Source organism: Nyctereutes procyonoides, unplaced genomic scaffold (genome assembly GCF_905146905.1).
Source record: "Nyctereutes procyonoides isolate TBG_1078 unplaced genomic scaffold, NYPRO_anot_genome, whole genome shotgun sequence".
In the NCBI taxonomy this organism is placed as follows: Eukaryota; Metazoa; Chordata; class Mammalia; order Carnivora; family Canidae; genus Nyctereutes; species Nyctereutes procyonoides.
Genome location: NW_026575126.1, coordinates 55,519,642 through 55,543,760, shown reverse-complemented (window position 1 = coordinate 55,543,760; position 24,119 = coordinate 55,519,642). Strand labels below are relative to the sequence as shown.

The window sequence follows — 24,119 nt, the reverse complement described above, 5'->3', positions numbered from 1 at the left end:
CAGCCCCTCAGTGTTACTCCCATTCTTCTGGGCATCGTCCCTCTCCCACCAGTCTGCCTCCTTGGCCTGCGAGTCTCTGCCCCGTCACCACAGCTCTCTTTGGCAATAATCACTATTGCATTGTTCCTTCTTCTTAAAGAGGTCTCCCATCCATTTCCATGGCCCTGTTCTCGTTGAGGCATCTCCTCCTCTCCCAGCTGTTCCTGGAACTTTTTATTTGTTTCCTCTCCCTCAATCCTCCCAAGTTGCTGCATTAATCTTCATAAAGCACCACTCTGATTTTGTCCCCCCCACCCCCCATGTAGGACCTTGCCTGGCTCCTCAGGTCCAGTATAATAGTCTATCTTTAAAAACTTTATTAGGGAAGTTTCTGTACATATTCAGGAGTAGAAGAGTATGATGAACCCCATGTTCTCATCACTTCTCTTCAACATGATCAACTCCTGGCCGTCTGTCTTGTATATATCCCATCTCTAAAGTATAACAACTCTAAAAATAATCATAGTACCCAAATCACCCATGAGTTAGAAATGATTCCTTAATATCATTAATCAGTGTTCAAACTTCCAGTTGTCATAAAAGTCATAATTTCATTGTTGCAGTCAGGATTCAGGTTCATTCTGCATACTGGGATTGGTCAATGTGTCTTTTTTTTTTTTTAATTTTTTATTTATTTATTTATGATAGTCACACAGTGAGAGAGAGAGGCAGAGACACAGGCAGAGGGAGAAGCAGAGGGAGAAGCAGAGGGAGAAGCAGAGGGAGAAGCAGGCTCCATGCACCGGGAGCCCGACGCGGGACTCGATCCCCGGTCTCCAGGATCGCGCCCTGGGCCAAAGGCAAGCGCCAAACCGCTGCGCCACCCAGGGATCCCCTCAATGTGTCTTTTTATGAGCCACAGGTCACCTTTCTATCCCCTTCCCTCCATTTCCCTCTCTTCTTCTCTCTTCCCCTTCTCTCTCTCACTCTCTTATGATTTATTTGTTGAAAATAAAGCCCTTTCTTAGCCCACTGTTGAGAAATATGCATTCCCCTTCTGGTCTTCCCTCTCTGCACCTCAGGCATCCTGCAGCCCACTCCTGTAATCACCCTGAGCCCTCCCTCCTCTGAACTCTTATGGTATCAAACTCTGCCTTTGTCTCAATCTCCCAAGTAGTAGCCTGTGCACATGTGCATGGTGGGGAGGGACCCGTGTTGAGGTATATAGCAGGGGAGTGTGTCAGGAGATCTTGGTTTGCCTTGCTCTGGAGAGCAAGGATTGAGTCTTACATTTCTTTTCTTTTTTTCTTTTTAAAGAGTTTATTTATTTATTCATGAGAGACATGGAGAGACAGAGGCAGAGACACAGGCAGAGGGAGAAGCAGGCTCTAATGCGGGAGCCTGATGTGGGACTCAATCCCTGGACTCCAGGATGACAACTTGGGCTGAAGGCAGGCGCTCAACTGCTAAGCCACTCAAGTGTCCCAAGTCTTATATTTCTTTGTCTCCTCTCTACCAAGCGGGACACGAGGCTCTGTACATCATGGGCACACAGTACATGTGGGTGATCACAGTATTTCTTCTCCATGGGGTGGGAGGTAACTGAAGAAAATTAGGCTATTTTGAAGCAGAGGAGGATTCTCAAGCAAGAACAGGAGTTTAGAAAACCAAAGGTGGAGGTGGGGAAGAAAAGAACTTGTCTCAAGCAAAGAATATTAGAATTGAACCGGTGCTGGGGAACATGGGGAGGGCAGCTGAGGCTTAGGCTGGGCCGGGAGCCCAGAGGTGGACGTGGTCATTACATTCCCGGAACGTTGCTTAAAGGATCAAGCAACCAGATGGCATCAGGTGGCTGCAGAGAACAGCTACAACGTGACCTGGGAGTCACTCCAGGAGTACAGCCAGAAAGAGCCTTGTTTTCCAGGCTGGCTCTAGGGTGACTCAGGTTGGAATTAAGAAACTAGATTCGTGCATGAAGGTGTGCCAAGCTGAACTCCGTAACCACGCACGTGCTGGTAATTTGCCTGACTCTTGAGAGACTGCTGGGAAAGCTCACACAGTGATACCATAGACATTCCCATTTTATTTTTTTAATTTTATTTTTAATTTTTTAAAGATTATACTTATGCATTTGAGATAGAGATACAGAGAGAGAGAACACAAGCAGGGAGAGAGGCGGGGGAGAAGCAGACTCCTCACTGAGCTGGGAGCCTGATGTGGGACTCGATCCCAGGACCCTGAGATCAAGCTGAAGTCAGATGCTTAACCATTTGAGCCACCCAGGTGCACCGATGTTCTCATTTTAAATGTCAGAAGGAAGAGCATCTCCCCAGAGGGATCACAGGGGACAGAGGGTCAGCTGGTGGGGTCTGGAGGTTCCTTCCCTTCCCTTTCCCTATGAGCTCTGAATCAGTTGAGAAATAGGTGCAGAAATCAGAAAGAAATAAAAGCAGTAAATAGTATGAGTGAATATGGTTTGGATATTCCTGCAGCCAGAAAGGGCTGCCCAGGCCTCCCTCCCAACGTAGGTATTTACATGGGGCCTCTGTGGAGGATTCGGGGCGGTCCTAGTCTCTAGAGTGCTGAATACCCAGGAGTTAGGCTAGCTGTGCCCAGCAACTCTTAAGCCCGTGTGCCCACTAGACTGAAGAAACTCAGACCATGAGACATCCATCTTCACAGACCGAGTGGGAACAACAATTCTCAGCAAATAGTTCTATTAAGAAGGCAGGAGCTCCTGTTTAATGTATTTGCAGGAATCCAAAGAGAGAAAGAACTATTTTCTCTGTGGCAGGCTTCAGGGTGATGACTTGAGAAATACCTCGTCTGTTGAATAGTGATGATTCCCAAGGCTGTCTCCAACCAAAGACACCTGTAGTAATGCTGCATTCTCTGAGTATTTTCCTGTGTGTGGCACTTTCCGGGGTCCCTGGCTTCTGTGACCTTGATTGCTTTCTCTCCTTTCTGCCCTAGAGCTGGAACACAGCAGGCATTGGCGAGACCCTGACTGACGACCTGCCTACCTTCAGTCTCACTCCCCTGGAGTACATCAGCAATGTAAGGGCTTCTGGGGGCTTTTCTCTGGGGTGGTTGTAGCAGTGTCCACCGTGCCTTGCCTTTTGATTCTGGCCCTTCTGGGAAAGTAGTCATTACCACGTCTGTGCTGTCTGAACCTTTGCTTTTGGGTAGCTGTCTTCTGTTACCAGGGCTTTAAGCAAAGGCAGCTGATGCCCTTATTAAATCAACTGACAACACAAGCTAATTTTAAAACCTTAACACATTCATACCCCTCCTCCATCTCTCCGGATGGGAGGTGTGACCCCCACCTAAGGGCATCACAGCCTGAATGCACATAGGAAATTCCGATTTGGAAGGACAGGAAGCAGGGGGCCAAATTCTTCTTTATGACTTTTCAGAGGAATACTGTAGATGTAGTTCTGAATTCAAATTCAGCCAATGTTTTAGTAACACCTACGCTGCCCCAGGCCCTGTGTGATGTTTTCATGTGTAATTTCACAGCAGGGAAGAAATCCCTTAAGGACTGTAGTTACAGAGGCTCCATATTAAAGAACAGAATTAACCCTGCTGGGAAACAGAGAACTTGGGAGTCTTTTCTGCCTTCTCCATTCAACCCTGGGAGTGGACAGTTCCTCAGACGCCCGCATGTGGCCTTTCTTTTCACTCCTGCCTGCAGTCTAGCTCCTTTGCCCTTAGATGTCAGTGTGCATGACAGGCACCAGGAAGGAGTAATGTACTCCAAACACAGGTACCTCACACTGCGGTAGATTTCTGGCATTCTCTAGGGTGATTCTGAGATAAGCAATTTTTGCCTAAGGCTGTCACTTTAGAACCCACTGCTTTGTAAGTTATGAGTCTATTGTAAGAGATACAAAGGAATTTTAAAAGTAACTAGTGTACAGCTAGAAGTGTCCAGTGATCCCACTGGCTGCAGCAAGGAGGATGGCATTGTTCTCTCTGTTAGTTGGGAGCAGTGTCAAGTTCAAAATGGCAATCACTTTCCTCCTGTTTTCCAAGGCAGTACCTGAGAACCTGTACTGATGAAGCTATTAAGATGTAGGTTGGTTCTTACAACCAATGGGAATAATCTTATTTTTAGAACTGAAACATTGTAGTACAATCTAAATTGATTCAGGAAATGATGTTGCTGAAGGGACCTGAGAGGTTATTGAATGATTTCACAGTTGAGGTAATTGAGATGTGGAAGAGTAGGGGAGGCCCAGATTTGTTTCCAGGCCCTTTCCCACCTACCATGGCACCCCCCACCCCCAACCAGTTAAGGATTGTTCCTGGGGGCTGATGACCTGAACTCAGGAAATGAGCACTTATCAGACACACGCTGTGTGTAAGGACAGTGTGAGGCTTTTATCAGTGTCGTGAGATAGTGTGTGGCCTAGACAGAATTTTATCTTGATAGCAACAATGTGAGCTGGTTGGTGGTAGCATTTCACAGGCAAGCAGCAAGGCTGTGGGGGGGGGGTGGGTAGAGGGACCATTTATCCCGCAGCCGTTCTGTTAGGACACCAGGTGCTTTATGCGTGTATCATATGACATTAATTTCATCCTTGGCACAGCCCTTTAAAGTGAGTATGAGGTCGGTCATCCTTCTGTCAGAGATGGTGACACCAGGAAGATCCCACAGTGGTAGAGCCAGAACTCAAACCCAAGTCCATCTGACCACAAAGCTCTTCATTTTTCCTGTGTCACTGAGCTTACCCAAACAGGATATTAAGGAGTATTTATTGAATATGTGGGAATAGTAGACAAATAGCCTCAGGCGCGATGGTAAGCATCCCTTTCCACATTGATTTCCAAAAGATGAACATAGAACTCCCGAGAAAGACCAGCGGTCATGGAATCTGTCTAGGAACCACAGCAGTCTCCACAGGCTCCACCAACTAGCTGAAGTCCAAGATACCAGATGATTGAAATTTTGCACTTAAATGACACTTCACCTCTTTGGTGAATGCCCTCTCCCACACAGAGCCTCGTGGGCATTTTATAGAAGGGCGAAATAGGAGAAAATGCTTTGGGAAAAAAAAGAAAGAAAACTGAAAAAACAACATAGTTGCAAGGTATAATGATCCTGACGCTTCATTTCAGGCAAAACTGGGTGAGTGGATTTAGCTAGAATGTTATGACTACAGTCATGAAAGTCGTACCAAATAGGAGTATGCCTGAGGTCCTTGCACAGAGGAGGTATTCAGGAAGTACCTGCCATGTGGAATTAGAAGGGAGAGATCCCAAGCCCAGAAGCCAGCTCCTTCTCTTTCTCTGGTCTTGTGGAAAAATGATGCATTTGTTGCCATTTTTAAGCTGAATTGTACAGTGGCGTTTGTTACTAGTGAGGAAAGCAGCCCATGTACCTAATTTGAGTAAGAGATTATACCAAGTTAAATGCAAAGAAAAAAATGCTGATTTCATTTATTTTACTATCTGTGTACCTCCTTAAAGGGAGAGCAAACTAACCGTTCTGTTAGCATGATGGATCAGAGGATGTTGAGACTTAACTACAACCAGCCCACATCCAATGTTTGGAAATGTTTGGAATCTCCTTCTGTGCTGGGAGATTTGGGGAGTCTGCCACCATGTAGGTGTGTATGAGGCCAGGAGGGGAAGATCTTACTTGGATAATCTTTGGACTTTCAGTTTGCAGAATCAGTATCAACTCTAAGTTCAAACATATGGAATAAATATAGAAGCAAAAAGAAGCAGCAATAGGCTCAAAGACCTTTTTAAAAAACAAAAACAAAAACTAAAGCAGTATGTTGTTGTAACCTGAAAATCAATTTTATTTTGAAACAAAAATGTACACTTAAAATGCAAAACAGTTATGAATTTTAATAGAAACTGGCATCTAAAGTATACCCATAATGGCCAAGTCATGTGCATCTGATAAATACGTGACAAGCATTGTATTATTTGTGGGCTCATCCCAAATGTTTTGTAATCCTGTCTTTTCCAATTCCCCATTAGCCAAGAAGGTGTTGTCGATCTCTATTTCTTGAGTTTGTATTATGAAAACAATGCAATTTTCCATACAAATTAATTTATAATTATTAATGGCTTTTTTTTCCCCAACAAAATTCCTTCCTTCTTTTAGTTAGATCACTTCTAAAGGAGAGACCAAAAGCCAAATCCAGAAGACAGGATTTGGATTCTTAGTTGGCCCTGCACTTGTCAATGTTAGCATCCTACTGGTTTTGCATCTATGAATAGTAATAATTTATATTTATTTGCGCAAGTGCTTATTGGTGTCCATTACCTCATTTGAAGTAAAGATTGCACTGAATGCATTCCAAGAATAGTGGAGCCATTAGTGTGAGGATGAATCTGTGATACACATGCAAATTGCCATTGATTTTTTGAAGGTCCCGTCATAGCAGTATTAGCACACATGGGAAAGATCAGAGTTGGGATCGCCCCAGGTCACGTGCTTTTGTTTGTCCTCTGTTTGCCTTCTTTTTTTTTTTTTTTTTTTAAGATTTTACCTATTTATTCATGAAAGACACACAGAAAGAGGGAGAAGCAGGCTCAGTGCAGGGAGCCTGATGTGGGACTTGATCCTGGGACTCCAGGATCACGCCCTGGGCTGAAGGCAGATGCTAAACCGCTGAGCCACCTGGGCTGCCCCTCTGTCTTCACATGAATATACTGCAGAAGTAATTAGCTGTGTGTGGTAATGTGGACTGAAAGTGCTTTCCTGTGTTTCAGATTGGGCAGTATATCATGTCCCTCCCTCTGAATCTTGAGCCTTTTGTGACTCAGGAGGACTCTGCCTTGGAGCTGGCTCTGCACGCTGGGAAGCTGCCCTTTCCTCCTGAGCAAGGTGAGAGAGGCTTGCCTGAAAGCCAGGAGAGGTTTAACTGGACCTCCCTGATCCTCAGCACACACCTCTCTCCAGACTCCCACTGAGGGAATTGTTGAACATCTAAAATAGGGACAGGAAAGATGGGGTTCACCTTTTATACCCCCTGAGGAACTTTTGCAGGACAGAGCAGATTAGAGAGGGGCCTCTGGACCCTCTCACTGTATGCGGAGCATCCCTGGGGAGGAACTCAGCTGGGGAGGCAGTGGCAGGAGGGCCCAGGGTTACACAAGCTCTGGGGGCAAGAATCCCACCAGGCGAGTGCGAGCTCCCTCTCTGTGGACCACGTGCCAAGTAAAGCAGCATCCAAAAGAACAGTTTTGCTTGTTAGGACAAACATAAGCTCATCACCATGGAGGTGACGTTTCCTATCCAGATGCCTCTGGCCACAGCTTGTTCTCAGCTCTCTAATGCTTCTCAGTCTCTAAACTGACAGGGTGAAGATATAACAGATTAAAACTTTTCCTTTTTCTCATTATCTGGGCCCAGGTTTGAATAGGGACCACATACTTTCTGATCCAAAGTCATCTTATTCCTAATATGGGATATTCTAGGCCTTCCTTCGTAAGACTGAGCAAACAGAAGAATCACATGGTATATAAAAGATTTCAGCAGCTTACTAAAAGGTGCCACACTGAAAATAAAATCACATTGGCTAAAAATAAAGGGATGTGAAAAGGCATCCCATGTAAATCCAAAAAAAGAAAGCAAGGTGATGAAGTTGAATCAGAGCAAAATATAAAAAGCCAGGCCAAAGTGACCCGTTATGTTGATAAAAGGCAGGTTCCGCAGCAAGCTTCTGACAGACAGATATACTCACATGTCAGATAACACAGCACAGCTTCTGAACAAGAAGCTGCCAGACATAGACTGAGAATTCTCTTGCCAGATAATTATGCAAGTAAAATAATTATGAGTATAACTCTATGAATGTCCATCCCAGCATTGTTTATAAAAGCAAAACATTGAAAAGAAAAATAAATGTGAAATTGTAGAGATTGGTTAAAACTTTTTGATATCCATATAGTGAAATGGATAAAAGAATATTATAAAATTGTAAAAGAATATTGTAAAATATATTTAATGACTTATACAGAGAATCTCTTCCGTATGTGCCCCCACATATAAGGATATTCACGGTGACTTGCAAATAGCCCCAATCTAGCAGCAACTCAAGCGTCTGTCCACAGTAAAATGGATATGTGCTTTATGATGCACTCAATGAAATGCAGCATTAAGACTGAATGAGCTGCGGTGACACATGAATGATTCTCACCCTTTCATTATTGAACAAAGAAATAAGAAAGAATGCTTATCAAGCCAGAGGACAAGGTGGGGGATGCAGACATGGCGAGAAGCTTCAGAGCAGGGCAAGAGAGGGCTCCCCGGGACCAGGCTGGTGGCTGCCTGCTGCATATGCATGGGGGGCAGGTGGCAGGCAGCCTCAGGGTTCTTGACCAGGGAGGTGGGTATATGCCACTGACTTTCTAGTTGTTCTCCAAAACATAGGTAGCGTGTTGTATGCATTCTATCAGATGTGTGATAGCTCACACTATTTAAACAAAGAAAACCAAAGACTGGAACTGGAGATGGGAGAATAAATTGTTAAAGACAGTGTGTACATCAGTCTGTATCAAGAGTCCAAGTAAACCCAACGTCTTGACTCAGCAGTCCCTCTTCCAGATGTCCATTCTAGAGAAATCCATGTTTATGTGCCCATGGAGGTTATCATTGCAGAACTGTTTGTGACAGCAAAAGATTGGAAACAACTCAAATATCTGCTTCTCAGGAAGTAGTTAAGTATATTGTGACATATACATGACATACGTATTTTCTTTAAAATCTTCTCTATAAGAAGAGAGGTAGACCTATCTGTACTTAGAGATGACATCTTCAAAAAAAGATTGCTCTCTTACTAAGACAAGAAAGATCTTTCATTGTTAAGACAAAAAAGGCAAGACACAAAGTAACATATACAACATGACTTCTGTTTTGTAAAAACCCAACCCTGTGTATTTCTACATGTACATATGTCTGTAAAAGCATAGAAAACAGGTTTGGAAGGATGTATCTGAAGCTGGTCACAGTGGCTCTGTCTGGGCAGGGCGTGGGAGGTACAGTGGGAACGATGTTTACTTTTTATTCACTATAGTTCTGTATCGTCTGAAAAATTTTTATAAGACTCTATATTATGTGTAAAAAGTATATGTATTCTGAAATGTTGACAGTAGTTATCATAAAAAAATCTTCCATCTATTTGCTAATATACTTTCTAAATTCTAAAAAAAAGTTTCTTTTTTTTCATAGACATTTCCTGCATGTACATATGCATGCGCGCGTGCACACATGCACACATGGGGTGTGAGACCAGTACAATCAGGCCCCAGGTACTCCTCCTTGTCTGGGATGCAGAATGGCTTCTTGTTTTATATGTTCCTCTCATATATTTTTTTTGAGAATATTTAAATCAAATCCTAGGCATCATATTATTTCACACATAAATACACCAATATGTATCCAAGAGTCAGACACTCAACCAACTTGGAGCCACCCAGGCGCCCCAACGTCATGTGTCTCTTATTGATGCGGATTAAATTCAAGCTCAAACTCTTTGGCAAGAAAACAGTGGTGCCGTGTCTCTATCTGTTGCATCACACCAGGAAGAGCATAAAGTCTTATTGTCCCACTGCAAATAAATACATACAGGTTTAGTTAAACTGTAATTGTTTTCAGTCATTCATTCACTTAAGAGAGTTTTATTAATTGCTTACTCTGTGCTAGGCCATTGCTTTGGGCATTGTTAAGAGGGAAAAAACTCCAGCCATAAAGTAAAATTGTAACAGTGGTAGAAAACAACAACAAGTCCATCTGGGTCTTTTTCTTTTCTTTTCCCTTCTCTTTTCTTTTCCTTTCTTTTTTCTTTTCTTTTCTACCCCCTCCCTTTCAACATGATATTACGAAAAATCTCAAACATACAGAAAACTGGGAAGAATTACCCAGGAGATTTCTAGCAAGTTAACATTTGCAAGTTTTAAGAACTTTAAAGTTTAAGACAGTGAGCAGCCAGTAGGAACTTTTAGGCTTAGATAAATGAGTTTTCCTAAGCCGTGTGTTTTACAAGGGAGTTTTAAAAAATCTCTGTGTAGTTTTTTCCCAGAAGGAAATTGAATGTTGGGAACTCAGAAGTGGTATGTCCAGAGGTCACCCATAGGATGTGTGTTACAGCAGGGGCATTTGCAAGAGAACTATAATCTCTGTGCTTACCACGTCCCCTCCCTCAGTGGGGATGCCGAGTTTGGGCCGCAGTGGGACGAGCTCCCCCAGGGGCAGCCAGCACCTGCTGGGTGCTGGACTGGGCTGCTGCCTAGATGTGGTGCTGGGCCCTGCGGAGGCTTCCTTCTCTGTGGCTGGGGTTACGGGCAAAGGGGACAGCCTGGTGGGCCCAGGCACAGAGTGGTCCTGTGGGGAGTGTGGCCCAGGTAGGTCAGGGCCAGACATTCCCACAGTAAGACTCAAAAGCTGATGCACTGCTGAGCCCACTTCATTGGGCTGGCCTTTTAACACCCTTCCTTCTTGAGATTTCTTTTCTGTCCTACATTTTGTATATTTTGCTCCCATCTCTTGGTTCTTGCCCTTGCCCTCTGACTAATTATTCCTGGCCTGCTTAAGAACCCCCAGGGCCCCTGGAACCTATGAGATGAGATCCAGCTCCACCCTGGCCTGGGATTGGAGACCCTTCTGGATCCCACCCAGTTAGGGCACACAGTCCTGTCTCCTGCCCCCACATGCTCACACTCTAGCTGCTCTGAAGGATTTTTTTCTCAGTTTTTAAAAATTATAAACTTTTCTGAGTAGAAATCTACTACCCTGAGACCCACTAGCATCTAAGGAACTACTACTGTCCAGTGCGCCTTTCTCCACAGATTTGCTTGCACACGCACTCCATAAGCAGGACCATCTCACATGTGCTGTTTACCCTGGCCATTTCTTTCAAACAGTGTTGGTGATGTCCAGAATGCTCTTTCTCCTCGCGTGTACTCGGCAAACAGTCCATTGGTGCACTCGAAGCCTGGGTGTGAACTCTCAATTCTGGGCTCTTGTCAATCTTTGGCAATGCCCTTGCTGCAACACCAGCTTCACTGTGTGGAGGGTCTTGTTTGAGCCCTGGCCTGCGAGGTTCATCCCTTTCTGGGCCAGAGTTCTCTGGGAATGAGGTTTATCCCCCAGACCCTGCCTTGCTGCATTTTTGGCCACACTACTACCAGGCCAGCAGTCCGTTTCCAGGTGGAGGCCCTAGATCACACTTTCTTATCCTCATGCTCGTTTATGCTCATCCTGTTTTCGTGTTTTACTTTTTTAGTTTGTGTGTGTTGTACAGATGCTGCATGTAAAACAAGGTCACAATTTTAAAAAGAATAAATAATGGCATCCCACCCTTGAAATACCACCCTCAGTGGTATTTCCATTTTCCCGAGTGCAGATGGTATTTGACCAGATGGTAGCTTTATGTTCTGTATTATTATTAGCGGTCGTGGTGTAGTAGCATTTTGCTTATCTTCTCCTAAATGTATTATTCACTGCTTGTCCCCATACTTTTTTTGTTGTTTTAGTGTCTGGTGTCCCCCTCCTTGCCTAGAGTTCAGGCCTGTCTGGTCAGAGTGGCCGCTTCATCTCTGCGTCACCCCGCCCCAGCCTGATGGGCTCTCCCTGCATGGGCCTGTCACATCAAAACCTTGCTGGGAAAAAAAAAAAAAAAAAAAACCAAAAAACAACAAAAAAACAAAAACAAAACAAAAAAAAACCTTGCTGGGGACCTACAGTCATTGCCTGTTTGCCCTGACATGGGGTCCACGTGATTCTCAGGGTGCCCTCCATGGCCCAGCCCTGTTACCCCAACGTTGCCCCCTCCTACTCTGCATACATATTCCTTCTTCCTCCCCATGAGTGATATGGCACTGAGAGTCACCGTGTGTGTGGCTTTACAAGTGTGCCACACTCTTGGCGCTTGAGGCCCAATCGAGGCCTCAAGTGATTCCCACCACAGTCCCACAAAGTTGGGCTCTGAGAGATTGGGGAGCACCCCGCTTATCAGTGCTGAATGGACCTTGGCCAGGTCTCAGTTCTGATGTGCTGCCTGTGTGTTGACCATTGCCATCTGTCTGTCCCCTGTAGGCCACATCAGCTCACCCACCTTCTCAGCTGGCGTGGGCTGCCTTCTCACAGAATCCCCCTCCTGCCTTTCCTCCCAGTCTGCACTGGCCTGCACTGAGTTCCCATCTTTGAGAACACAGAGATCGCTGTCCCCTACCTGACTGTCTCCTCTCCTGAATCTTCTCTGTGCTCCATCCATACCAGTTGGCCTAAAATATAATTGCTCTCTGTTCCGTGTGTTGCCCACCGAGACTGTAGCTTCCTGGCATATTTGGGCATATGGTACCTCTCGTGGGCCTAGTCTCCTGGGGGTAAAAGCTGCTGGTGGTGGGTAAAAGCTCCCGAGGTTGGTTTCCTCTGGTGACCTTCTCTCCTTCTGCAGGAGACGAATTGCCCGAGTTGGACAACATGGCTGACAACTGGCTGGGCTCCATTGCTAGAGCCACAATGCAAACCTACTGTGATGTGATCCTGCAGATCCCCGAGCTGACCCCGCACTCCACCAAGCAGCTGGCCACCGACATCGGTGGGTGCCCCTGGGACAGGTGGTGGGAGGGATAGCTGTGACCCATTGCATCTGGTGGTGCCCCCCACCCTCCAGCTCTCCCCTTGACTTCACCTCTGGGTTTGGATGTGGAATTGGTTAAAAATGCAGATTCTCTAGGCCTCATCCCAGAGATTCTGGCCTAGTAAGTCTGCGTTGAAGGATGGACATCTGTATTTTGAAAAATATGGGGAATTCTGATAGGCCATGGCAGCCAAGAGTCATTGAGGGGGGCTTCTGTGAGGTGAGTTGAAGTGAGAGACACAGACTCATGTTTGCTCCCTTACCTTCTGCTGCATCTGTATAGTCACCTGAACCCAAGCTGATTAAGCTGTCACCATGCACCAGACATACCAGGCGTTGAGCCAAGCCCTTATACTCACATCTTAGGCCACCTCAAGAGCTCCCCTGTGAGGTCAGTGCACAGTGCAGGTCTCCCATCCCCCGTCATGGTAAGGACTCGGAGGCACAGGGCAGTTGGATAACTAGGCCACCTACGATACCTGCATGCCTCCCAGGGCAGAGGGGCATGTGCCTACCTGCTCCTGTTGCCACCTGTCTCCATAGGCAGTGCTCTGAGGTTGTGGGTGCTGCAAGCAGGTGCAAGGGAGTCTCTCTACTTTCTTGGTATCATTCCATTGACCTTCCTGCTCCTTAGCTGAAGAAGCTCTTGGGGTGGTTGGAGGAGAGGTTGGTAGGAGCCTCAAAGATCAGCTCCCTGGGGACCTATGACCTGGATGACCACTTTGCTACAGAACTAGAAATAAGGTACCTCTGTTGGGTCCCAGGGCCGCTAGCGAGCCAGGCCTAGAATCCAGGTGTCCTGACTTCACTCTGCAGTCAGCTCTCAGCACATACAGAGGAACGGCCATGCTCAGGAAGGAAGGGTGAGGAGATTTGTGGGTTCATAGGTGGTGCCTGTTAATACAGGCAGGAGCATGGAGGACAGAACCACTCGACATGGGTGGGATGTGGATAGTGCCCCTCGATTTCAGCTGTCCATGTTATTTCTCCCTCTGTTCCACTGCCCTTCACATCTATTCCCCATTCCGCACTGACCGAGCAACCTTTATGTGCCAGCCATGGTGCTTGGAGCTTTAGACCATCTCTGGGCCTACTGAGCTGACACTGTTGGCCATGTGGTCAGGAGCCAGGAGACTAACACTGGCACATGAAGCTACCAGGTGGTTACACTAAAGAGAGTGCAGGAGGTCAGTGGCCTCCTTAAAGACAAATCCAAAACAAAACTGTGCTGGCCAAACAGAAGATGTCATGGTAGACCATGGGCTGTCACAGTGCAGCTCCTGGCTCCCGGTCGAGTGGAGCTCAGTGTCATGGATACACTTGCGCAGGCGACAGGTGCCTGGCCGTTTGCTGGCGCCTTTCCTGGGAAGGAGCTCACCCTGAGTTGGATATGAGTCAGCCCGCCCGCCAGGGCAGAGCAGGCACCTTCTGTGGAACCTGCCCTATGCTGGGCCCTCCAGAAGACCTGAGAGAAGATGTTAGCCATGCCTGGAGCTGCAGTCCAGTCCGCCAGAAGAGTGTAACCGGTCAGTGGACAGAAAATGAGCAGGGGCCTGCGGGGTCTGCCATCTGCCACCCTTTAGGGCAGGACGATGGAGGAACCAGAGGACGCTGCGGAGTGCCCCCCTCAGGGCTGACTTGGACCTGCCCCGGAAGGAGGAAGTCAGGGCTGCACTCATTTATCACCTGTGACACATCAGCTGTTCCCGTGGCCTTTGGCCCATTTCATCCTCTCGTCAATGCAGCATCAGGGATGGATGCAGGGACTCAGAGAGGAAAGGCTTCACCGAGCTCACCCCCACCTTGGAAACCACTTTTCTCCCTCCCCATTCTGCCGGTGTTGCCCAGGCTTGCCTAGTGGTTAGCGTCATGGGGCTACTTTTCAGGACAGAGTCCCTGAGCCCTCTCTTAGAGATTCTCACTGATGTGGTCTGGGGTGGGTTCAGGAATCTGATTCTAACCAGGACCCCAAGGGGTAAAGTGGGAAGTATGGGAACTGTACCAGGCCACTGCCTCAAACACTGTCCTTGTCTTCATAGTGGGGCTTGTGCTGGGAAGCTGTTGTCACTGCTCATATAAGCCCATGTGTCCCCGGACTCCTTTGGTTCTCCATGTGGTCAGTGGGCCCGCTGGGGAGTGTGGCCAGTAACTCAGGAGTCCCAGCATAGGTTATAGATCCAGCTGGAGCGTTGAGCGTGCAGTAGGTAGTAGGGCATAGCCATGGGGTTGGCTACTCCCTTATTCAACTAGAATTCCTGCATTTGGGCCAGGCTGACAGTAGGTTTTGTTTTTTTGGAGGGATTTTATGTATTTATTTGAAAGAGAGTATGCACGCATGTGAGCAGGGAGGAGGGGCAGAGGGAGAGGGAGAGAGAGAAAATCCCAAGCTGACTGTGCTGAGCGCAGAGCCTGATGATGCAGGGACAGATCCCACAACCCTGAGATCATGACCTGAAATCAAGAGTTGGACCCTCAACCAAGTGCCCCCAAGCTGACAGTAGGTTTAATCCTCTTGGAAAACCGCTCAGAGTAAAGACCTGGCTGCTGGGGGCAGAGCAGACACCTGGAATTGGGGGGGTTTGGGGTGGATGCCAGTATCTCACTCATGGAGGCTATTAGGGCTCCGTCTTACCTGGTGCAAAACCTGTTGAGCTGTGTGTCTGCTCTTCCTCCCCACAGACTATCTGATCAATGTGATGGATGCCCTGGGCCTGCAGCCATCCCGCACACTCCAGAACATCGTGACGCTCTTGAAGACCAAACCTGAGGATTACAGGCAGGTCAGCAAAGGCCTGCCCCGTCGCCTTGCCACCACGGTGGCTGCCATGCGGAATGTGGACTACTGACCACCCCCTGCACCTGGTTGAGAAGAGGCCCAGAGCTGGGGTTTTGGGGTCACAGCAACTCTTCAGAATGGATTTGCTCAAAAATTCTGCCTGGTACTAGGCAGGATTTCAAAACGACTTGCTTCATTTGTATAATCCCCCTCCCCCAAAAAAAGTTGTAAATTAGAAGCATATTATTCATTAGAGTTTTCAGATGATTTTCTAAATGATCTGATCTTGCAAACAGAATTGATAAATACTGTGAAATGAAAGAAGGCTGTTTTTCTCCCTTTGCTCAGTGAATATTTGGTGCCTCCCATGTGCCATCTCTACACACGGGACACCGGCCGGGAAGGAGGGAGAGAATCCCCAGATAAACCAACAAAGAAGATGATGTCAGAAGGTGGTGCCAGGGAAAAAAAGTGCGTCCAGGTGGAGGACAGCCCCCAGATCAGAGCCGTGCATGGCAGTGAGGGACCAGTGCCTACCAGGCCCTGGGGCATGTCCAAAAGGTCAGTGGCTTGGAAGTAAGAAGTCACATCAGAGGGGAGGTGGGGGCCAGATCACAGACCGACCTGTAGGCTGAGTTGAGGACTTGGGCTTTTACTTTGTCTTGTTTTACAACTCACAGGATGATGTGGACTCTATCCGATTTTTTTTTTTTTTTTTTTTTTTTTTTTGCCAGTAGCTTTAATTGTCCACAGGGAACAGAATAATATAATTTGAGTGACTCAAGCAAATAGGAGTTGAGTTTTTTCAGGATTGAGAAGTCCCACTGCACAGGCGTGTGCCCTGACCCAGTGGCTGTATGGGGTCAGGACCAGGACCGGCTTCCCTGTAATCCTGACCTCTTCCTTATGTGCTGGCTGCCTCCTCCCAGTGGGGCGACTCCTGCAGCTGCAGACATCACATGGCACTTAGTGGGGACGAAGGCAGAGCAGGTGCTGTCCCTTCCACCCTGGAGGCAAAGGCCTTCCTAGCGGCCTCCATGGCTTTCTCCTCCATCTCCCTGGCCGGTTCTTGATCACCAGACATCCTCCTGGCTGCCAGCGAGGCTGGGAGTGAGGGGAACAGGACTGCCTCTGGCCAGGGTTCTCAGTCTCTGCGCTCCTGTTGCTTCTGTCGTCTTGGGAATGGTGGCTTTTTGTTGTGAGGCTGCCCTATGTGTCCTAGGATGTTCAGCAGCATCCCTGAGCTCTGTCCACTAGGTGCTGGTGGCCCTCCCCAGCTGTGACAGCCAGAAAGGTCCCCAGACCTTGCCCGAGGACCGGACTCTCCTCTGCCACGGAAACCCTGGCTGGAACCAAGCAGGATTGATGATTTGAGCTAGGAGCACTGGTGCCGTGAACAAGCTGGGTTTCTGTTAGCAAGGGAGACAGGGGACGCCACCCTGTCTGTGGGGTCCTTTATTGGAATTGATGTGTAGTGTGTTTCTGCTTCTGTGTAAACTTTACTTCTCTTTCTCTCTCTCTCTCTCTGAGGCCTCTGCAACCTCAGGGAATATTAGCCCCAGCTCACACACAAAGGAACTGAAGTGTGGGAGGTTTATAGGGCTTGCCTGAAGTCACTGGGGTGCCCCCAGCACCTGTACTCCTGACCACGGGACCCACAGACTCCCGTGAACCAGCCCCTGCAGGCTGCTGACACACCACTGCCACGCTGGCTCTGGCATCCAGGGGTTCCCAAATGTTCTGTCCCCACATCCCAGGAATCAGTTTTGCTGGCCCTGAAAGAACCCACACCAAGAAAAATATTTTGGTTTCTCATGTGGTAGATCACACACTGTCCCTGGCAGAGATCAAGCCTGGCTCCTGCCTTAAAGAAGGGAGAGCCGGAAACCAGGAAGGCAGAATGTGCTATGGAAAGTGGAAACCTCTTTGGGATGACCTTTGTGCCAGTGTCCAGGAGAGCTCCTTGATTCCTGGCTTCGCCACCTCCTAGCTGTGTGACCTTGAGGAAGTCACTTCACTTCTCTGAGCCTTGTTTCCTTTTGTGATAAATAGGAGCCACAGTGATACCTAACCAGCGTTACTTGAAGAGCCAGTGAGGTACGGTGGTGGTAAGCACATAGGAAGTGTACAGTAAATGTTCATTTCATAGTCTCCAGCGTCTATAACCTACCTTCCCTTTTGGGGGTAAGACATGGGAGTTACAGAATGTTTTTTTTTCTGGGCAGTTAGCCCCTCAAGCTTGGTTCTTCAGTGCTAAAAGGCCCTGATGGCCCTACGGTCGGAACAGGACAGAGCTCTTTTCCATATCTGTCTGACCCAGAGCCTGCTTTCAGAGAGCTTCACATGCTCTGCAATGTTCCCCTGAGAGCAGGGAGGGCAGCCGATGCCTACTGTTGGCCTGGAACCGGTCTCACACATCCACACACAGCTCTGGCAGCAGGGAGTACCCTTCCCACTCCTGCTTCAAAATGTCTCTGACCAGAAGCTCTCAGAGTTCAGGATGACTATGTGGCCCAGGCTGATTCAGTGACCCTCTTTCTCCGGGCTTTTGCTGGGACACTCTGAGGGAGGAGCTTCCTTCCTGCTATTTAGTTGCTGAGCTGAGGAGATGGAGCCTGGAACGGTGCAGGGAAGAGCAGCACAGGAGAGAACTTATTTGAGGGGGACAGCAACGTGGAAGAAAAGAAAGCCGGGAGGTGGAGAAATCACCATATCTAGGTGAACCCCTGGATAAAGCCATACATGAAATCCTTCGACTCTTATTACAAGGACCAATGGATTCCCTTTTCTTAGTTTAAGTCAGCTTGAATTAGTGTGACCGAAGAGCTGGTAAAGGGAGCTCAATAATAATCATTGCTTTGCCTGCCCCACAGCATCAGATGAGACTGCAAATACGAAAGCTCTGGGCTCCTATAAGGGACTAGTGTTCTCAGGTCTACTGGCCGTGAGGGGCTGAGGCTGGAATTTTGCCTTCGCCTCTTACTGGAAGAGCGATCTGGGGCATCCGACTTTACCCCTCAGAGTCTCCATCTACATATGCATAAGGTGGGATGGCAATACTTCTCAGTCATGAGAATTAATTGGAAAAAGACCTACTAAGTACTTGGCCTGGCGCCTTGCCTGTGGTATCTGATACAATGTTGCCATTGTTTGATAACGACAACAAATAATAGCGTGATGACAACTATCACTCATATAAAAGTAGTAGTCATGGGAGTCAGCGTGGTAACCACCAAGAGCTGGCCTCCAGCCTGCAGACCCGCCTGGCCCCAAGCTGGGAAACCCTCTTCCTCCAGGCCCTCCCCACACTGTCGCTCGCAGTGCTGCCTTTGGCTGGAGTGGCTCCAAGTCTGTGGCACCACCTTCCCCCACAGGTGCCACTGTGGGCACTTAATGGGAGGCCTGCTTGTTTGCCTTCCCCGCCAAGGACACAGGTGTTTGGGACCAGCAGGGTTGGGCCCTCTGATGCCCAGGCTCTAAAGCCAGAGCTCCTCATGACTGGGGCTGGCACTGGTCAGCTGTGCCAGACCTCTTTCTTCTTTGGCAATGGCTCCCTGATCTCTCTTTGGAGAGCCATCCGGGTTCCCTTCTTGAGCAGTTAAAAATACAGGACACTCAGTTAAATCTGAATTTCAGAAAAACAACAAATGATTTTATTTGATTTTTAATATGTCCGAAATATCTTTTTTTTTATTTTTTAAAACATTTTTATTAAAACAGCAAGAAAGCAAGTGTGTGTGCACATGCACGAGTGGGGGAGGGGCAGAGGGAGGAGAGAGAATCTGAAGCAGGCCCCACACTGAGCACAGAGCCTCACATGGGGCTCTGTCTCACCACCCTGAGATCATAACCTAAGCAGAAATTGAGTCAGAGGCCAAACCTACTGAGCCTCCCAGGCACCCCTGTCCCAAATATTACATGGATGTATTTATACTAAGAAATCAATTCGTTGTTTATCTGAAATTCAGATTTACCTTGGGGTCTGTATTTTATCTGGCAATCCTTAGAGCCATGTCCCCACCGTCCGGGACCACGTGATTCTGCTGGGGACAACCTGGCCTCAGGTATGGGCAGGGTCTGCCCAACCCAAGCAGCCTATCCAGCCGGTCACACAGATTGTTCAGAGATGAGCATGTGACCCAGTCAGTTACCAACGACAGTCAGCCTGAGACCTTGCTGAGACAATTGAGAACGAGGTATTCTCCTAGCTGTTGGCTGAGCTGGAGAGAGGGTGAGTTTGGACTTGCCCACAGGCTTTCAATGTCAGGGGAGCCCGACTGGGACAGACTGGGTGACTGGGAGACATCATTTGAGCTGGTTGAGGTTCTTTCACTTGAAAGAATCTTGAGTATTACTCTTTTTCTCTCTTTCCTTGCAACCCAAAGAAGTATGGTGGATGGCATTAAGTCCTAAGACCACTGCTTTGGGGACAACTCGAAAGGGACTTTAAAAATCACCTGCTTGGGAGCCTTTCCTTGGCCAGGCCCTGGCTTTCAAGCCAGTAGGAATGCCGTCCCACCCCTGGAGATGAATCAGGGCACTCCAGCTGCCCAGTCCGACAAAGAACAAAGCTCAGCTGCATGTTTTCTACTTTTATTTTCTAGAACAAAATATATGCCACCTGGCAGCAGCCCCCCTCCCCCACCCCACCCCTGGGCCTCATGCTCTTTCTGCTTTCCACAATTACTGCCCTTACCAAACCCATTTGCAGAGGTCAGCCAAGGCCAGGACAGAAAAGATTCTGGGGACAGGCAGCACAGCATGTCTGCCTGTTTGTCCCTGGAGCAGATGGTGGTGGCACTGGGAAGAAACTAGCCAGCCTGCAGGTGAGGGTATTCTAGGGTCTCTGGAGCCTGGCTGCGGACATCCCGGCCAAGGATTGGGTCAGGTTGGAGGTGTGGGCAGGAAACCAAAGGAGTATGCACTTCCCACATCTATACCAGCACCATGACCCTACAGAGCCCTCTACCTGGGACTGGCCAGGAGCTGCTGGTCTCTCTGCAGAGGGAAACAAGACTCTGGCCTCAGATCCTGGCTGTTTGGAGAGCACCCCGAAGGGAAGCCTTCGGGCAATGATCTCAGCTTCTCGGGTCTGAGTTCTGAGCTCCCTGGGTCTAGATGGCATCGCCCTCACTGTCAGACTCGATGACATCCAGTGGCTGCAGACGGAGGGAGTCATAGTTGGGGGGTGGGGTGCCTGGGATGGGCAGGGTCTGCTCATCAGGGTAGGTCCCAGGATCGGGGCCAGGCCTGGCCACATCAGGCTGGAAGCCAAAGTTGGTGTGAGCCTCCACCAGCTCAGCCACGGTGGGCGGCGGGCCAGCATAGCGAGCCTGGGCTCGCTTCTGCCGCAGACTCTTGGTGAAGGCCACCAGCTTGATGATGGTGATCCACACAAAGTCGATGAGAATCTCTCCAAATTCAATGAGGCACAGCACTGAGCCTCCCATCCAGAAGCCAAACTGGCCACCCAGGTTTGAGAGCAACCAAACGATCTGTAGGGAGCAGGGGTTTGACAGCCTGGTGGGGTTAGGGGTCAGGCTGCACATTCCTGCCCTAAGCCTCCCCTTACAGCTTCCTGTGAGGTGGGCTATTGGCCAGGAAGGGGGATGGGGTGACCATCTCGGCACAGGGAAACTAGTTGGGACTCCTTTAGGGACTCCCCACCCTCATGATGCAAGGGGGAGGGGCAGCAGAACAGGGTTGAAGCGTTGGGAGCCCCCAGACTCACATTATTGGCTGCCGACTCCTCAATGGTGCGATAGTTGAATTCTTGGAAGTAGATGTTGAGCTTGACAACTCCCTTCCTGTAGGGGCAGCAAGAAGGGCTGGTGCCCCCTCCCCAAGACACACAAACACACATATACAAGCACCCACGCTCACAGGAAAGGCAGCCAAGGGGCTGCCCCAGTCCTCTGGCTGGGCTTCTTGCATGTCCACAACCAGGGGCGGTGAGGTCCAAGCAAGAACCCAAAGTGCTGCCCCTCCTGGGCCCTCTGGACCTTGGAGGGCCACAAAGAGCATCTCTGCCCAGCATCCTTCCTGTGGGCCCCAAGGAACAGCTCTGAGCTCCCCTCTCCCACCTCAGGGGGCCCCAGCCCGTACTCAGTAGGCTCTGCATAGAGTCCTAAGCCTTGCTCTTTATCAGGGGACAGATAGCTCCTTCCCTGCTGTGCTCCCCAAGGAAGGGTCTTCTGCAGACTCTCGTCACTGTTGGCATACTCCTCTCCTCTACACTGGGCTTCCTGAGAGTATGGACCTGTGTCTTTCCTGTGCTCAATTTGGGTTTGTGTTTGATGGATGAAAAGATGGAGAAATGGGTTAAGGATAAGTGGGTGGATGGATGAGTGGAAGAATGGATGACTGGATGATGGGGGGATGAATGGCTGAATAGATGAATAGGAGAAAGATTAGATGGATGAATGAATGATAGATGGGTGGAAGACTGGAAGGATAGGTGGATGGGGGAATGAGTAGGATAGATAGGTGGGTAGAGGAGCAAATGGATAGATGGATGGATGGATAATGGAGGGATGAATGGATGGGTGGGTGGATGGATGGATGGATGGGTGGGTGGATGAGCAGGTGACCTATGGAGGAACAGCCTCTCCTTTGGGAGGTGGTAGACCCTGAATTCCATTGGCTGGCTTCTCTCTCATTCCCCAGTCCTTCTCCTCCAGGGTTCCTCCTGGATCTGACCAGTTTGAGAAGGTGTCTGAGTAGCTGCCCTATATCCCAACCCCTCCCCTGAGGCTCAGGTTCCTCCCATTTTCTGCATTTCCCCAGCCCCACCCAGACTCTAGGCTCACCTGCTCAAGGTGATATTGGTGCTTTGGTCCCGCTCCTGAGACAGGACGTGGAAAATCCAATCCTGGGATCCAAGAGGGCAGCTGAAAACTATGGCACCTGCAGCATCCCCTCCCAACCAGGGGCCCTGCTGTGGGTCAGGGGCCTGCAGACCACAGCCCCGAAGCTTCCGAAGGCCCCCTGAGACCATGTGTTGACACCAAGAGGAGGAAGGTAAGAGTGCATGCTGGCTGCTGTTACAGGGAGGAAGCTCTCTGGGTTCCAGAAGCTTTCCCCAGAGGCCTCGCCATCCTACACCAGCTCTTTCCCACCTGGGGCCCTTGCATGGGCTGTTCCTCTGCCCAGGCTGCCTCAGCCCCTCTAGCTTTAACTCAAATGCCACCTTTGCAGGGAGGTCTTCCCCGACCCCTCTGTCTAAAGCGCTTTCCCCTGGTTACTCTGCACGCATCCTCTTTACCTGCTCCCATGATCACACTTGGAAATGGTCTGATTTCCGTACGTTGTCTATCTCCCCCACTAGAATGCAAGCTCCCTGAGAGCAAAGGACTGTGCCCTTCTCATTCACTGCTGTGTCCCCGGCACAGTGCCTTGGGGGACCCTGGTGGAAGGACCAATAGCCTGCAGACCTAGGCCCAGACCTGTCCCCAGCCCAAAGATGGGTGGCCAGGAGCCGGGCCACCCCAGTGCCTCACCTCAGAGGCCTCAGAAGGCCAGTCGGCCATGGAGATGGTCATCTTGTACTGGGTGTCACTGGAAGAGAGAAGGCAGCTCCATGGCTGTCGCTGTCCCTGCCAGCACCACCCCTCCCCCAGGCTCCCCAATCTCCATGTCCCCACCCCTAGCCCCTGGTCTCTGTGGCCCCCACTCCCGACCCCTTGGCTCTGCACCCCTATCCCTGTCCCCCAGTCTTTGCACCCCCATGCCTGCCCCCCCCAGTCTCTGTGTCCTCCCCCTGGTCTCCATGCCTCCCATCCCTGCCTGCCCTGGTCTCTGTACCCCCACCCCTGCCCTCCGAGTCTCCACGGCACCTATCGCTGCCCCCTGAGTCTCTGCACCCCTCACCCTTGCCCCACCATGCCCTCCCCTCAGGTCTCTGCACCCACACTTACTTGCAGGACTCCTTGCACATGTTGATGCACGTCTCCCTCTGGGCCACGCTCATGCGCAGGTGTGAGTAACAATAGGCTGAGCAGGATGGGGTGGGGGTGAGAGACTTAGATGAGGGTTTCTAGAGGTCTTCCTCTCTCCCTTTGAGCCTCTGGTTCCCCCTGCCCTCCTGGCCATGGCCCCCAAGGCCCATGATTTGATGGTAGGTGGGGGAGCTGTCTGTCCAAGTTCTCCTGCCATAGAGGCTCAGCCCTTCCCTCCCTGTCTCCATGTCCAGCTGTTTCACCCCAGCCTGGCCTGGAGGAGCCTCTCCCCAAACATCCCAGACTCAGCCCAGCAGGGTGTGAGCAGCTTCCCCTCTGCCGGGGGGCCGGGTGCTGGGGTCCTGCACCTTGTGCATGAAGAGATGGGAGGTTGAAACGGAGAGGCTCCCCCTCTTGGCTGCATATTTCATTGGTTTTAAGTGGGGCTGGGCCTCTCTCTGCCTCTGACAACATCCATTATATTTGGACAACACCAGGGCTCCTGCTTCTGTGGCTTTGGGCCTCAAACTCTTGGGGGCCACTTCAGTCTCCCTTCCCACCCAGCACCCCACGGAGAGACCCCGTGAGCCCACAAAGACACAGACAGCATGCTGTGGCCATGTGGGTGCATGCACGTACACATCTATGTGGGCACACGAACCAGCGTACACAGATGCAAACTCTGGAAACAATCCATACACAAGCATGAACACACGTACAAATGCATTGCAGTCCCGAGTGCTCCTGTGCATTAAGACTCAAACATACAGATGCCCTCTCCTGTGTGCATGAGGAAATGTCAACACACACACGTGCCCTCGC

General features: G+C 49.4%; 2 protein-coding genes across 8 annotated transcripts in view; one reads left to right on the top strand and one right to left on the bottom strand.

The window, feature by feature from the left end:
* COG7 (component of oligomeric golgi complex 7) overlaps positions 1 to 22,193 on the top strand; it is an 82,925-nt gene extending 60,732 nt beyond the window's left edge. The window contains exons 14-19 of one of the 4 annotated variants that reach the window (XR_008666493.1): positions 2,953 to 3,036; positions 6,712 to 6,826; positions 12,399 to 12,542; positions 15,264 to 15,364; positions 15,709 to 15,921; positions 22,147 to 22,193. Coding sequence is in view for 2 of the 4 variants with exons in the window: in XM_055341128.1 (XP_055197103.1) it covers positions 2,953 to 3,036; positions 6,712 to 6,826; positions 12,399 to 12,542; positions 15,264 to 15,430 (510 nt within the window). In the remaining 2 variants the exon portion in view is untranslated. Of the gene's footprint in view, positions 1 to 2,952; positions 3,037 to 6,711; positions 6,827 to 12,398; positions 12,543 to 15,263; positions 15,685 to 15,708; positions 16,041 to 22,146 lie in introns of those variants that run through there. The other 3 variants (XM_055341129.1, XM_055341128.1, XR_008666494.1) reach the window with 3 other exon arrangements.
* Positions 19,975 to 24,119, bottom strand: part of SCNN1B (sodium channel epithelial 1 subunit beta) — a 60,143-nt gene continuing 55,998 nt past the window's right edge. For 2 of the 4 annotated variants that reach the window (XM_055341132.1, XM_055341130.1), the window contains 5 exons: positions 23,277 to 23,352; positions 22,860 to 22,917; positions 22,170 to 22,231; positions 21,092 to 21,167; positions 19,975 to 20,855 (listed from right to left, as the gene is read on the bottom strand). In XM_055341132.1, coding sequence (XP_055197107.1) covers positions 20,475 to 20,855; positions 21,092 to 21,167; positions 22,170 to 22,231; positions 22,860 to 22,917; positions 23,277 to 23,352 — 653 coding nt within the window. In that variant the 3' untranslated portion in view covers positions 19,975 to 20,474. The remainder of the gene's footprint in view (positions 20,856 to 21,091; positions 21,168 to 22,169; positions 22,232 to 22,859; positions 22,918 to 23,276; positions 23,353 to 24,119) is intronic. The other 2 variants (XM_055341133.1, XM_055341131.1) reach the window with 1 other exon arrangement.